We start from the raw sequence: 16,278 nt of genomic DNA on the forward strand, positions 1-16,278 counted from the left end.
CAGACACATGGCTTTTGGTACAAGTACTTTATTTTAATTACAATAGTGAAACACCAAAACTACACGGAGTAGCACAAAACATAACAATACAAAAAATAGACTCCCAAATTCCAAACCTCAAGTCCTTGTACCCGCAGGGAAGCTCCCAAACTTAAAAGGGGGGGTCTCTCTGAGGACAGCTGCCCCATTCACTTCTGTTTTTCTTGAATCTCAGGGTGGGGTGCCTTTGCACACATCCATCCCTGTTGGATCTGGGTTCCCTTCTCTCCTGCCCCTATACCCTGATGATGAGTGTAGTCTACCTTCCTGGGGCTGAGCCCCAGCCCAGGACCCCTGCTTCTGGCTCTTGGTGTTCACCCTTTCCAGGACCACACCTCCATAGGGAGGCAGCAGGGTGGGGTACAGGTGACAGTAAGGACCCAGGCCTGGAAGGTCCACCTCTATGAGGCAGGGCATGGTTCTGGCTCCTTCCCTGATTCTTGCCTTATCTTTACCCTGAAGAGCTACCAGACTTCCTTACAGGGACCAGGGACAACATCTAGAGCCCGCTCCCAACCCCTTGCCCCAGCTCTAAGGTTGACTCTAAGCTGTCTGGATCAAGACTACCTTGTCTGTGCTTTCTTGGGTGAGGAGACTTTGGCTTCCGGGGGGAGGGGTGTGCAATGTGGGGCAGGGCTTGCCAGGGGCTGTGGTGGGCACTGCTTGGCTGCCCTCTCCTCATAACGGGGGCTTGCCTCCCTACAGGAGAATCACAAGGATCACTTGAGTGCCACCTGGCACAAACACATTCACCTGCTGTTGGATGACACTGGCTTCAGGGAGGGGGATGACATTCCTGTACCCTAGAAGGGGCTGGGGAAACTTCTGTTCTCAGCAACCCCCCTGGCTCACAGCACCCTGAAGGAGAGGAGTCTCTCCACCTTGGTTTGATTCAACTTAAGTGCCACAGGTGGCTGGAGGCCTGAGAAAGGTCAGCAGTTCCTGACCCTGGAATGACTGCCCTGTAGGCTGGTTGGGATGGGTAGCCCTGGGGACCCTGGGGATAGGGCTATGGCCTTGGCTTCCAGTCAGGATACTTGAGGATTCCACCGAGGAGACCAAGGGCCTCAGGCAGGGGCTGCCTCCTCAGTGGAGCCCAGGGGCCACAGCCTCAGGTAAGGCACTAGAGAACCGGTCCTGGGAACCAGCTATGGGCTGCAGAGCTTGGAGGGAGGATGTGGGCTGCTTTCTCTTTTTCTTTCCCCCGGTAAAGAGGGTCAGCAAGGTAGAATACTTTGGGATGTAGGGATTGCTACAAAGAGGCCACAGGTCCCAAGGGTAGGCATGGATGGCCAGAAGAGATGGGGCTAAAAGAGGCCATCTTTGGACAGCAGTGAATCTGATAGAGGGTAGAGGAGGTCCCAGCCCCGTGGGGCTTCTATGGTCTAGCCCAGAGTACTCAGGTACCCCCAGGTTATATGGAGGGTCCTACTCTGGCCTCATGCTGTCACAGCCATCTACTTTTGGCATCAGCCCTTCCTTGCTGGGGCTCCCATGGAGACAGGACAGGTAAGCTGAGAGGGGCTGTGCCCATGAGCTGTGCCCCTTGGCTGGCTTCTCCCTCTGCTTGGTCCCTACATCTCCTGTCTGTGTAGGAGACTGCAGAAACAATCGCATACCCTATGGACTAAGGTAGCTATCAATGTGGGGGATGTGCTCAGTGGCCTGGAGTCCCCTGGGGTAAATTACTGGGTTTCCTTTGTCCACAGGTTATTTAGAAAAACAGAACATAATAAATATACCAATCTTTCCCTTAAAAAAAAAAGTGTTTTAAATGCATTTTTTCCCTGAAGATTTCCAGTGTATTCCATAATGTTTAAAAAATAGTTTCCCCAAAAATATATCTTTAAAGCATTTGACACAGTGGTATTGTGGTATATCTGGCATTGGATGTGGGCCAGGGGCTGTGTCCCATTGCCCTTGTAGGTATGAGGCCCAGGCATGGTAAGCCACCAGCCCGACACCTAAACGTTCGCTAGCATTACACACGGGAGCCTGGGACACCAGGGCTTCGCAGGGTTGTCAAATCTTGGGTTCAGTTGAGAACTTCCATCACAGGCTGGGACAGGATGGCTACAGACCCTTCAGGGTAGGGAAGGGGCCCTAGGTGGCCGAGGGGCTGGAAGGAGGGGCGACTCCACAGCCCTGCCAGGGGCTGGGTCTCAGCTCCTTTCCCTCCTCCATCTCTGCTCTCTGTGCTTCAACCCTTACCAGACTTCACATTTGTGATGAGGGTTCATGGGGGAGCCAGGCGGGCAGCGGAAGTGTTCTGAGAACTCCTTGGAGTTGGAGAGGGAGCCAATGACCCGGAAGCGGGAGGGACTGTGGGGGTCTGTGATGAGGCCTTCGTGGGAACTCTCTGGTGTGCGGACGGAGCACCAGACCTTTGAAGGGGTAAGGGAGGGAAGCTAGGGTCACTGTGGGAGCCTGAGTCTGACAGAGTGGCCCCATCATGACAGGGGCATAATGAGCCTGGGTCCCAGGGAGTCAGGAGTGCCTGCAGGTGAGGAAGACGGAGGCAGGGGAGAATGCTCCTTTGCCAGGCATTTCTGCCCTGTGCTCCTCCAGCCAGAACAGCATCTCTGACACATCTGCAGTGGGCTGGCTTCAACTAAACAGGGGAGACTGCCAAACATCACTTCAACAACTCAGATTTAGTCCAGAACTCACTCCCCTTTCCTGGGCAGGACACTCTAGTTAACTGCCTGGTAACTCTGGGCACCAACAGAAGGCTACTGGCTGGACACCAACTCAAGGGACAACCTGGTATCTCTTAAGTTTAAGAAACTTCTAGGGGCTGGAGAGGTAGACCAGTGAGTGGTTAAGAGCACTGGCTATTCTTGCAGAGGACGTGGGTTCAATTCCAAGCACCGACATAGTGGCTAACAACTGTTCATAACTCTAGTTCCAGGCGATCCCACGCCCTCTTCTGACCTCTGTGGGCATTTCACAACATGGGTGCACTTATATACATGCAGGCAATACACTTATACACATAAAATAAAAATAATAAATAAAATATTTTAAAAAAGAAACTTCTAGAACCCTAGACTTAACAGGGATTTTGGATGGTTTTGCTCTCTGATCTCCATGATTTAGGATCTGTTTTTATTTGTTTGTTTTTTTCAAGACAGGGGTCTTAGCCCAGGCTGGCCTGGAACTCGCTGGATAGCCCAGCCTGGCCTCAATCTCACAGAGCTCTGCCCACCTCTGCCTTTCTAGTGCTGGGGTTAAAGGTTCAAGGACTGACCTTGAACTTTTGATCCTTCTGCCTGTACCTCCCAATGCTGGGGTTTCAGCTGTGAGCCACTAAACGTTTTACAGTTTAAGTGGTGATAGGGATGGAACTCAGGACTTTGTGCAGGCCAGGCAAGCATTCTATAACTGGGCTGCATCCTCAGCCCCAAGACCCTTGCATTAGTATTCTGGGGCATCCCTTGAATCTCACCTCCTTCCAGGGAAACATCCCAAAGACAGTGCACTGATTTAGGAGGGTGGCGAATGGGGGAACTAGGCCTGGGTATCCTGCATCTTCCCCATGACTTAACGCACCCACATTTGGCCTTCTCTCCTAACCAACTCACCTGTGCAAATCCCAGAAAGAAGAGCTGGTTGTTGGTGAGACCCAGAGTGGGCAGCGTATGCTCAGGCCCATTTTTCTTCACCCAGTTCTGGTAAGCCTGTGAGGAGAGAAAAGCAGAGCTTAGGGGCTGTAAGAGGAGGGGAGGGACCACTGTGGAGGATCGGGGAAGCCCTACTAGGGAGCACAGGTGAGTGCTTGGGCCTCAGCTTCCTTCTTTGTTCTCATTCAGAAAGGGATGTTCAACCCTATGGCCTAAATGGCCAGTTCAATGCTGCCGGTCATCAAATGTGCTTTCAATCCAGCCTCTGTCCAGATGTGTGTTCAACCACTCATGCTGGACAGCCAAGATGCATCTCAAACTTAAAAATGGTATAAATAGTAGTTCTCTCTCTCTCTCTCTCTCTCTCTCTCTGTCATATACCCCCCCCACAAGTGCACCAGGCTTTCCCACCAGTCAATGGCACCCTCCCCAAGGTACTCAGGCCTAAAGACCAGAACTCTTTTTTGAGCAACATCCTTAGCCCCTGTTCTTTCTGAGACAGGATCTCACTATGTAGCCCTGGCTGGCATGGAACTCACTAATGTGGACTAGGCTGGCTTCCAACTCACAGAGATCCACCTGCCTCTGCCTCTGCCTCTGCTGGGATTAAGGACATGCACTACCATGCCCAGCTCCTGATATTTTTTCAGAAGATCGATCATGCAGTTCTTAAGCATGAACTTTATAGATGAGAGCATCATATTACAGTATCAAAAGGCTGGACACCTTTGGTAGGTCCAAATGTCATTCCCTCCAGAAGGCCAGCCCTGGACCCTTAACCCCCTATCCACCAATGGCCCTATTTAATTCTGCTCTATCAGAGCAGACATACTCTCCCTTTTGCAGTTAGGTTCCTCCTGCCTGTCCTTCGTCTCTGTTCATGTCACAGGTGCCATAGGAGCAGCACCCACCTGTCTGCCATGCTCTCTAGTGTTAAAGCACAGCACGGAGTATGTAGAAGATTCTTAATACACAGCTCCTTACTGATGGAGTTAGGTCAGTGATGGAATATTTCTCAACCCAGTTCCAGTGTCTGCAAAATGGGGGTGCTAACACCCAGCTGGGAACTTGCTGGGGACCCCAAGACTGCACATAGCATGCCATATAAAAGTTCAATCCTGCACACAGCACACCATATAAACAGCCCAAGCCTGTACACAGCACGCCACATAAACAGTGCCTTTCATTATTTCCACTCTTACTGTCCCTGCTAGGAAGAACTTATACACTACCTTGTGCCACATACTTTCTCTTGGCCCGTTTTCTCTTCCATCTAACTCAGCTGATGTCTTTGAGTCCCTCTCTAGTGTGGGTCTGAGTTACCTGGGTCTGCTGTCCCAACAGCCCAGTGCAGGTGCTAGGCATTCACAGCCATGCAAAAAGGTTCTAGTCAGTGTCTTACTCCAGGACTTGAACTGAGAACCAGAGCCCTGCTCAGAGTCCCTGTTGTGGTTTGAATGTGAAATATTCCCCAAAGACTCATGTGTTTGGACACTTGGCATCTAGATGGTAGTGCTGTTTGGGAATGTCGTGGAATCCTTAGGAAGTGGAGTCTCACTGGAGGAAGTAGTTTACTGGGGACAGGCCTTTAGGCTTTATAGCCTAGTCCCATTTCCTGTTTGCTCACTGTGGAGGCAATGTGACCAGTCAGCTCCTGCATCTGCTGCCACGTCTTCCTTACCACGATCCCAGGCCCCTGCTGCCTCATGTAGTATGACTTCCCCTACACAGGAAAGAACTGGCAGGCTCTGCAGGTGGACCTAGCCCAGCCCTTCCCTGAGTAGGGAGCCTTCTGTGGGCTGAGCGCCAAGCTGCTTACTTTCCAGTCAGCACTCAAGTCATTCCACCCCATGATGGGCAAAAGGTGCATGGAGCTGCTGTAATGATTCTCCACTGATGAGGCACTTGGACAGACCGAGCCCTGGCATGGGGCCTCTGGGGAGCAGACGTACCCGGTAGGCTGCTTTGAGGCCCCCGTTGTCTGCAATGTTCTCCCCAAGGGTGTGCCGACCGTTCACTGGCTCCCCGTTGACACTGTAGTTGCTGTACTGCTCCACCATGCACTCGGTCTGCAGCTTGAAGGCCTCCACTGATGAGTTCTTCCACCAGGGCCGGAGGTTCCCGTCCTTGTCATACTCCCGTCCTGCAGAGGGGGTTGGGGATGACGGAAAAGCGGTGACACAGTGGGACCTGCTGCTACTCTGCCACCCTCCAGGCCACATGGAGGGGAGAGACCCAATTCATGCAGTGGAGGCCTGGCCAATCACATCAGAGACCACACAGGAAAGTGGCCCACATCACTGATGGCGTTTTCAAGAGCAGAATATTGAGGCTGGCTTTCAATACTGGCTAAGGGCTGCTGACCTAAGGAATGGATGCCTGGCCAGGGCCAACGGAGACTGCAGACGCAGGATCACAGGCAGGCCCCAGCCTTTACTTCTTGGCTATGAGGTCCCCAAAGCAAGAGGCAATAGGACACAATCTGGCCGTTAGATGTTAGGGAGGGCCTGGATGCCACTCATCTGACCATGATCAGTCCAGAGAAGTTTCTAGAATGATGAAGAACTATATACTCCCTGCTGATTATTAATGCTTACTCCCAAGTATGAATACCCTCCATGAGCAGGGGCTTCGTGTGATAACCTTCAAAGACCTCCAAATCATCACATGGCATCCTTACATGCATTATATAGACAAGAAAACAGAGGCTTAGAGAAACAGTAGGACTGCCTGAAGGCCACACAGTTGGAAGGTGGCACAGCCAAGCTTTGAACCCTGATCCTTGTGCCTGGCACTAAGCCCCTTAGAAGTGAAGGGACCAGGAAAAAGAGGCAAAGTGGGCAGAAAGCTAGTGGACTTTGCCTGGATGGGACCCCAAGGAACCTGTACCTTGATCATCAAAAGCATGAGTCAGCTCGTGGCCCACGACGACACCAATGCCACCAAAGTTCAAGGCGCTGGAGGGGGGACACAAAGGTGAGAGTGAGCCTAGCTATGTGACCTCGAGGCTTAAGGCATAGCAGAGCCCTGCAGCACTCTGTGGGGAGGTGGTCTCCTGGAGATAGGAGGAGATTGGGCAGAGTCTGCCAGGGTCAGTTGTGTCAACTGGGGTTCATGCATCGTGTCCTCTAAGTCAACTCAGCAGAGTTGGGCCTTATACAAATGAAAGAACTAAGGTTGGGGCCAGGTCAGCATCTTTGCCTAAGTACCACACAGTCATCAATAGCAGGCCTGGGATTCAAGCCCAGGACCATGCGTTTTGAAGCCTGCCTGCCTGAGACACAGGGATGCTGTTGGTCTCCCAGCTCTAATTGTTTTAAAATACTGTTCAGGGACGGGAGAGATGTCTCAGTGGTTAAGAGCACTGGTTGCTCCTCCAGAGGACCCAGGTTCGATTCCCAGAATCCACATGGTGGCTAACAACTGTCCATAACTCAGTTCCAGGGGATCCAACGCCCTCTTTGCAGGCATTGCACAACATGCTGCATACATGCACGCAAAACACTCATACACATAAAATATAAGTGTATGCACAAGGGTGCATACATGCAGGCAAAACACTCATACACATAAAAAAAAACCTTACATACATGCAGGCAAAACACATACACATAAAAAAATAAACTAATAAATAAAATATTTAAAATAGTGTTCAGAGCAATATTTCCTCCATTTAGGAATCTTGACTCTATGACATGTACCCCAAATCCCATTACACAGGGGTGTCCAGAGCCAAGAGAGGCCTGGAGGGAAGAGGAGGGGGTGAAGAAGCCATTTCCTACACAACCTCTCTCGTAATCCCAGGCCACCTGGGCCACCTGGCTCAGGGAGACTAGCTGGCTAAGTGGTCAGGTGTGTGGGCACAGGGCCAGGTTGGACTGTGGTTCTCCTCAAGTTGGGGGAAGAGTTGAGCACTGAAGCGACCTACTTTGGCGAGGAGCGGGTGTAGAACGGCGCCTGCAGGATCCCAGCAGGAAACACAATCTCGTTCTTAGTGGGCGAATAGTAAGCATTCACCATGGGTGGGGTCATGCTCCACCTGCAAGCCACAAGCACACGTGAAATCTAAGACGAAGCTGGGGGGAGATGAGCTGAGGGGTGGACCGCGACCAGTGTCAAAAGCCTTAAAAATGTAGCTTCCAGGGACTGTGAGTATAGCTCAGTTGGTAGAGTGCTTGCTTAACATGCACAATGCCCTGGGTTCAATTCTCAGCACTGTATAAATCGAGCATGGTAGTGCATGCTTGTAATCCCAGCACTCAAGAGGCGGATGCGGAAGGGTCAGGAGCTCAAGTTCATTCTCTTTTGAAAAGTCATGTGCAAGGCTCAACATGTGTCCATCAGTAGTTCTCAAAGTGTGTGGTCTACATGCAGGTGGGAGTGGGTCCCAACTAAGATCCTTTCAGGAGTCTACAATATCAAAACTATTTCATAATCACATGAAGACATTTGCTTCTGCCACTCTGTGTAAAGACAACAATGGCCAAAACAGCGGGGGCCTGAGCCAGAGTCCAGACACATTCTAGGGGCCACTGAGGTCTTCTCCAGAAGGTGTTATGCCCCAAACCAGAACAACATAGCTGGGCATGGTGGCACACACCTGACATCCTGGCACTCAGAATGTAGAGGTAGGAGGGTCAGGAATTCAAAGTTATCCTTGGCTGCATAGTAAGTTCAAGGTCAGCCTGGACTATATGAGATCCTACTTGAAAAAAACCAAAAAAGGGACTGGGGAGATTACAAAGCACCCACTAATCAGGTGTGAGGACCAGAATTCCAGCACCCACACGTCAGATGGGCATGGTGGTCTGACTGTAATTCCAGCACTATGGAGGAAAAATGGGGATCCTGGAGCAAGTTGGCTAGCTGGACGGATCAGTGAGCTCTGGGTTCACGTAAGAGACCCTGTCTCAATATAAATTGGCAAATGATTGGGAAAGACACCCAGTCTCTGGCCTCCATACTCACAGATGTGCACATGTACCTGCACCTACACATGCCCACATACATACATACATAACACACACATAAACATGCAAAATAAAAAATAAAAACCCTAAGTCAAAAAGAAACAAAACCAACCCCAGACCAATAGACCACCCTCACTCTAAAAAGATCTTTGAGAAATGAAATAGTTACTAATGTCATTTAACCCAGGCCCCTGAGTAAAAGTCTCTTCAGCCTTCGGTGGGACCCATGGGAAACAACCACATAGCACAGCGGCCCTCTCTATGATACAGGGTTTGCACTTTGACAAGTCATCAAATTTGGAACTTGGATACTGGACATTTATCATCTCAGGGAAAACAACGGACATTTGTTATCAGTGATGAAAATGTGAGGCTTCAAGGTATCTGGGGGCGGGGCCTGGAAAGATGTTTCAGTGTTTATGATGTTTGCTGCTCTTGCAGAGGATGGGAGTTTGGCTCTCAGCATCCACAGTGGGTGGCTCACAACTGCCTGTAACTCCAGGGGATCCAACATCCTCTGCTGGCCTCCACAGGCACCTGCACACATGCATATACACACACATAAATGAAAAAAAATTTTTTTGGTCTTTTTGAGAAAGGGTCTCCCTGTAGCCCCAGAACTCACTCTGTGGACCAGGATGGCCTTGAACTCACAGAGATCCACTTGCCTCTTCCTCCCAAGAGATGGAATTAAAGGCATGTACTACCAGGCCAGGCTATAAATGAAATTAAAAAAAATATTTTTTATTGTTTTTATTTTAGTGTATAAGTGTATTGCCTGCATGTATGTAAGTACACCTGTGTCCAGCAATGCCTGAGGAGGTCAGAAGAAGGCATGGGATCCCTGGAACTGGAGTTAGGGACAGTTGTTAGCCACCATGTAGATGCTGGGAACTGAACCTGGGTCCTCTGCAAGAGCAGTCAGTGCTCTTAACTGCTGAGCCATCTCTCCAGCCCCAGATGTAAGAATCTTTCAGGAGGACATAGTGGGGATGGAGCCCAGGGCCTTCCCCTCCCACTGAGCTATACCTCAGTCTCTGCAGATTTCTTTAACCCTGACATAACAGAAGACAGCTGGATTCTCCTGTCCGCATCTACAGTCATCACAGTGGAGCAGCTTCTCAGGACTGAAAGACTTTTCTCATGAGTTCAGCAGCAACATCAAAAAATAAAGAATGTGGTGGTTGTTTTAGTTGCTGTTACTGTTTGTGAATGTCTAGCTGGAAATTGCACAACCTAGAAACTCAGTGACCCACTGATTTCTAAATGACTTACAAAGTCAGCCTTGGGTGAAAGAAGGTCTGTTCATGGTACAAGATGGACCAGTGAGTTCTGAAAAGTTCATGGATATGGCTTCAGATTCTTTGCTGTATTTGCCTTTGAGAAAATATTATGCTAGGTATAGTGACGCATGCCTTTAATCCCAGCACCAGGGAAGGCAGAGGCAGGCAGGTCTACATAGTGAGTTCCAGGTCAGCCAGAGCTACATATTGAGACCCTATTGAACGAAAGAAAGAAAGAGAGAGAGAGAGAGAGAGAGAGAGAGGAAAGAGAGAGAAAAGAAGGAGAGAGAAAGGGAAGAAAAAGAGAAAGAAAGAAAGAAAGAACCTACTGCTTAAAAGCTGGGCATCAGGTGGTACACATCTCTAATCCCAGCACTCAGAAGCAAAGGCAAGAAGATTGCCATGTGTTTAAGGCTAGCCTGGCGTACATAGCAAGTTACAGGCCAGTCAGGGCTACATAGTGAGACTGTTTTAGGGACCCCAGGTATCCCAAAAGGACCACTTGAGTTTTATTTATTTTATTTAATATTTGGTCTTTTTGAGACAGAGTCTTCCTGTAGCACCATCTGGCCCAGAACTCACTATGTAGATCAGGCTGGCATCAAACTCACAGAGATCTGCCTGCCTCTGCCTCCCAAGTCCTGAGGTTAAAGGCGTGTGCCACTAGGCCCAGAACAACCACTTGAGTTTTGTTGTAATAATAGAAGAATATATACAAGTGGGGCTGGGAAGATGGCTCAGTGGGTAAAGTGTCTGCTGTGCAAACACGAGGACCTGAGTTTGGAGCCCCAAAACCTATGTAAAAGCCAGGGGTAGTAAGGTGTGTTTGCAAATCCAGTGTTGGGGATGGAGGCAAATGAATCCCAGGGGGAGGGGGGGCACAGGGTTGCTAGCCAGACAGACTGGCCAAAATTGTGAGTTCTAGATTCACTGAGAGACTCTGTCTCAAAAAGTAAGGTGATCTGAGAGAGTGGGATAGTAGGAGACAGGTGTTCCCAAGGGTGAAATGGGGGGGAAAGATGGTATTTAACTGCGAAGGGAGGAAGGAGGGTTATACAAGGAACCATGGGGGTAAAGGGAAAGAAGGAGCTCAAGGCGGGGGGTAATAGAAGACAAGTAATATCAGAGGGGAATGAGGAAAGTAGGGGCACTTTACGTGAGGAGGGAGGAAGAAGGGTTAGACAGGAAGAGAGAGAGGAGAGATGAATAATGCTTAGGTGGTATGAAAAGCCAGAGGGAAAAGCATTAGTTCTAAAGTCTTCTGAGCTGGGTGTGGTGCCGCACACCTTTAATCCCAGCACTTGGGAGGCAGAGGCAGGCAGATCTTTGTGAGTTCAAGGCCAGCCTGATCTACATAATGAGTTCCAGGACAGCTGGGGCTACAAGGAGACCCTGTCTCAAAAAAACGAACAAACAAACAAAAAACCAAAACAAAAAAACAAAACAAAAGACAAAAGCCTACTGAAAAATACATACACAATATCTGCATGTGCCAGACAGCAGAAACCTCCCAGCGAGTTGTTGGTATTCTAAGACTCCCCAAATAACAGGCTACTGGCATATTACAAGCCTGTTGATGAAGTCAGGACATACTTCAGACACAACTTGGAGCAATGGAGCTAGACCTGACCTGGAAGCCTCCTCCCCAAAGACGAGCTCTCATAGTATGAGAGGAAATGGTCTAACCCCAGCCTTAAAGCCTAATAACCACAACAATGATTGGCACAACAAACTATCCCTATTGGTGCAGTGGTGGCACGTCTATCTAGGGGGTAATCAACAGCTATCTAATTGGACTTAGAGCCCTCTCAATGGGAGGGAACTCATGTGTGGTACTATAAACATAGCCAAATACACATGACTGGAGAGATCATAGATCCTAAAGAAAACTACATCTGTCACATCCATAGACAAACATAATTTCTTACTGTATGCTAAATATAGATCCTTATACTTACAGACAAGTATACCTATAATCACTTATCAAAGGAGCTTTTTTCTTTTTTTTGCAATAGATGGAGACTATTATAGAGTTGCCCAACTGGTCAAACACAGAGAATAAGTGTCTATGAGATGCCCAGCCCTAAGTGACATATCTACAATGGAACCTCTATACCTAAGGCTCATGGAACATACTGGAACAGGTGGTAGAGAGAATACTAATATATCTCCCAACTCTCACCAGCGAAGCTTCCTCATGCAACAGAGGGCATTTAACACAGAGGTCCACACATGGCCAGAGTGTAGAGAATAAGAGACTGCAGAGCACATGTCTCTGGATGGGACTCCTATACTAAAATTGACCCACGCAGAGCTCAGGGACCATTATGGAAGACGGGGCAGAAAGACTGTAAGAGCCAGAGCCAGGAATGGTGGATGACCACAAGGAAACAGTTTCTCAGGCTTCTGAGAAGCTTCTTATATGAACTATAGCAACGGGGACAGCGGGCACAAGACCCATGCAAGTTCGAACCAGACAGAAACCCAGCATAGAACTGGGGAAATAGGCAGAAGGCCCAGCCTTAGGCAAGGAACTACTGGCAGCTGATCACTACTGGATGAGGGAAGAGTTGGTCTTCTTTAGGGGAGTGAAACTATATAGACTGACTAGGTTTCAGTGGAAGAACTCACACCAAGGAACATCTGGGGGTACGAACTTGACTCAACAGGCCTTAACAAATATGACAGAATACATGAAATCTAGTGGGGGGGTTTGGGAGGTGCAGGTAAGGGAAGAGGTCTACATATGATTAAGATATATTGTATTAAATGCACAAAAATTCAGTAAAAATATATGCTGGAAAAAAAATAAGGTACAGTGACATCTGGTGTTGATCTTTGGCCTACACATGTAGACATACACACACAGGTTTTGTTTTTTTTTGGTTTTTTTGTTTTTTTTTTTTTGGTTTTTTGGAGACAGGGTCTCCCTGTAGCCACAGCTAGCCTAGATCTTACTATATAGACCAGGCTGGCCTCAATCTCACAGAGATCCACCTGCCTCTGCCTCCCAAGTGCTGGAATTAAAGGTGTGTGCCACCACACCCAGCTAGTGTACAGCTATTAGAAAACACTATTAAAATCTTCTTTTCCTAACCATACATGTGGCTAGGTTTTCTATGGAAACTTCTAAACAAAAGAGGTCTGTAGAGGCTGGGGGTACCTCAGTGGTAGAGACAAGGTCTCACTATGTAGCCCTGGCTGGCCTAGAACTCAGAAATTTGCCTGGCTCTGTTCCCTAGTGCTGAGACAAGATTTTTCTGGTTTAAGAAGCTTTGGGCTTCTCTGCACATGCTAGGCAAGCACTGAACCACCGAGCCACATCCTGGCCCAGGAGATGATGGTATTTCCAAAAAAATTTCCCCAGATGCTGCTGCTACTATGGTGCAATACAGTTTAGCAGCTGTAGCTGTTAGGGCCCACCCAGACCCTTCTTCAGGCCCCTGAGGAGAAACCACCACTCTTGTTCTTGAGGAATTGAGGAGAACCCTTGGGGCCTGCCTCTCCCCAGTCCTCACATTTTATTGTCACAATGATCCAAGAGCCAGCTTCTTTCCCACGGCAGGCAGTAAGAAGCAGGCTCTGAATGCTAAGTCGGCAGCGCTGGGCCCCACTTTGGCCTTTGGTCTCTTCATCTGAAAAGTGGGAGAACCACTGTCTCCACTCCTAGGCGGGTGCTCATGACAGCAGTATCTGGTTCACGGTAAGCAAGTGATAAAGCCAAGCTCTATTCCACCCCGGGTCACCCCAGGTCTTCCAGTGTGTAGGGAGGCCAGGTTTCAGGGGACTCACTGATCTCTGTTGGGGGCTTTCCTGAGCTGGTCAGCTGTGACCCTCCATGAGAAGTTGAAAAAGCGCATGGCGTTCTCAAAGTAGAGGTCTGGAACTGCGGTGTACTGGGAAGGTAAAGTAAAGTTACAGTATCAAAGCAGGGCATGCTCAGCCTGGAACCTTCTAGAACCAAGGAAACTGGGGCCCCACAAATCTCTGCAGGCCAGAGACTGGAATGGAGGGCTCAGGGCTGCAGGCTCAGGTCTTCCCTTAGCCTTGACTCTCCCCTTCAAAGATACTAAGAGCACCTAGGCAAGAAATGTGTTCAGTATTGATAGACATACCCTGTACCTGTCCTAGGCGGATGTTTATCAAGCACTGTTTGATATCAAGCACTTTGAACACGCCTGTGCAGCTTTTAGAACTAAATTTTTTGGATTTATTTTTATTTTACATGTATGAGTATTCTGCCTGCATGTTAGGTGCACCACATGCATACAATACCAGTGGCGGCCAGAAGAGAGCATCAGATCCCCTAGAACTGGAGTTACGGTTTGTGGGTTACGCCATGTGGGTACTGGGAACTGAACCCCAGTCCTTCACAAGAGCAGCCCGTGCTTTTAACCACTGAGCTGTCTCTCCAGTCCCTAAAATTGAAGTTAATTGTAGTTCAGCTGCTAAAGTGCTTGCTTAGCAAGCACAAAACCCTGGGTTCAATCCCCAGCACCCATAAACGGGGCATGGTGGTACACTCCTGTAATCTCAGTACCCAGGAAGTAGAGGAAGCAGCATCAGAAGTTCAAGGTCATCCTCTGCTCCACAGCAAGTTCAAAGCCTGTCTGGATTGTCTCTAAATAAATAAATAAAATAATCCCTGTCTCTAAATAAATAAATAAATAAATAAATAAATAAAATAATCAATTTCAACTTAGTTAAATTTAGTTAAATTAATTAACCCGTAGTTGGACAGTACAGACCTAATGCCTGAATCTACAATCTACCTGGGAAATGTCAGGGGATCAGCATCACCACATGTCCCTTACCTCCCAACATGGCTTTTCTGCTTCCCTTAGATACATTCCAGATCCTTCTGGCTGTGGGAGAAGGTTGTTAGACACTGGTCCCCAGAGAAGGATGGTGATCCTTCGGGGGTATACTTGGAGGCCTCCAAGAACCCTGAATCTTTTTAAAAATTTTATTTTATGTGTATGAATGTTTTGCCTGCATGTATATAAGTATACTACATGTCTGCAGTGCTTGTGGAGGTCAGAAAACAGAATCAGATTTCCTGGAACTGGAGTTAGGGATGGTTGTTAGTCACTATGTGGGTGCTGGGAACTGAATCCTGGTCCTCTGCAAGAGTAGTCAGAGCTCTTAACCACTGAGCCACCTCTCGGAAACCCTTGAATCTTATATCCCAACACCCTGAAGCACCTTAAATAATTCTCAAGGAACTGGGTTGCAGATGGAGTCTCACAGCCTGAGTTAATTTTAAGTTTCAGGTTTTAAATATAACCATAAAGTAGGTCTGTTATAATTAAAAATATTTTATTTATTATTTTATTTTATGTGTATAAGTGAACCTATGCCATACAATGCCCTCGGAGTCAGAAGAGGGCATTGGATTCTCCTGGAACCGGAGTTACAGATAGTTGTTAGCTACCACATGGGTGCTGGAAATTGAACCTGGGTCCTCTGCAAGAGCAGCCAGTGCTCTTAACTGCTGAGCCAACTCTCCAGCCCCATCTGTTATAATTTTTAAAGTGCCTGAACTGACAAATTCCTATCATGAGAACATATAAAACTTTATTATTTGGGTCAGGGCCACAGTCCATTTAGAGGTGTGATTTGTTAGACATTCTGGGTAGCTGGGACATAACAATTACAACCTTGCTGCCTAAAAATAAAAATTCATTTGGTATTTATGCTTCTTCTTTCCTATTAACATTTCAAGGTTAAAGTCAGAAGTCCAAGTTTCTGTAAGGAGGTAGGGAAGGAGGCTGGAGACAGGAGACAGGTCTTCAAACAGCAGCAGCTAATGAGAGGGGCTCCATGTTGTGTTCCCCCAGGGATGTTTTAGGGCCACTAATTCTCCTTGTACCTTTGAAAATTTGTTTACTTCATTGTTTTCTAATTTATTTTTATTATTTATGTATATGTGTGTTCTGTGTCTGACTATGGAGACCAGCAGTGGATGTTGGATCACCTAAGGCTGAAGTTACAGGTGGCTGTGAGCTGCCCAATGTGGGTGCTGGGAAACAAGCTTGGGTCTTTCGAAAGAGCAGTCAGTAGCGTGCTTAACCGCTGAATCATCTTTCCAATCCCTCCTTCCTTCTTTTCTTAAAATGTTTCATTTATTATTTTTATTTTATGTGTATGAGTGTATTGCTTGCATGTATGTAAGTGCACCCATGTCGTGAAGTGCCCACGGAGGTCAAAAGAGGGTGTCAGATCCTCTAGAACTGGAGTTATAGATGGTTATTAGCCACCACGTAGGTGCTGGGAATTGAACTCTGGTCCCCTGTAAGAGCATCCAGTGCATCTGAGTTATCTCTTCAGTCCCCACCACTCCTTCATTTTTTTTTTTTTTTT

At 48.1% G+C, this 16,278-nt stretch overlaps 1 protein-coding gene across 4 annotated transcripts in view; it reads right to left on the reverse strand.

Annotated features, from left to right (window-relative positions):
• Positions 1-12: 12 nt before the first annotated feature.
• The window catches only part of Ece1 (endothelin converting enzyme 1), a 122,983-nt gene continuing 106,717 nt past the window's right edge, over positions 13-16,278 (reverse strand). For all 4 annotated transcript variants that reach the window (XM_029566188.1, XM_017799512.2, XM_008838618.3 and 1 more), the window contains 6 exons: positions 13,708-13,811; positions 7,591-7,701; positions 6,552-6,619; positions 5,615-5,805; positions 3,624-3,719; positions 13-2,423 (listed from right to left, as the gene is read on the reverse strand). In XM_029566188.1, coding sequence (XP_029422048.1) covers positions 2,247-2,423; positions 3,624-3,719; positions 5,615-5,805; positions 6,552-6,619; positions 7,591-7,701; positions 13,708-13,811 — 747 coding nt within the window. In that variant the 3' untranslated portion in view covers positions 13-2,246. The remainder of the gene's footprint in view (positions 2,424-3,623; positions 3,720-5,614; positions 5,806-6,551; positions 6,620-7,590; positions 7,702-13,707; positions 13,812-16,278) is intronic.

The sequence above is a fragment of the Nannospalax galili genome, unplaced genomic scaffold (genome assembly GCF_000622305.1).
Source record: "Nannospalax galili isolate Female #2095 unplaced genomic scaffold, S.galili_v1.0 scaffold2019, whole genome shotgun sequence".
NCBI classification, from domain to species: domain Eukaryota; kingdom Metazoa; phylum Chordata; class Mammalia; order Rodentia; family Spalacidae; genus Nannospalax; species Nannospalax galili.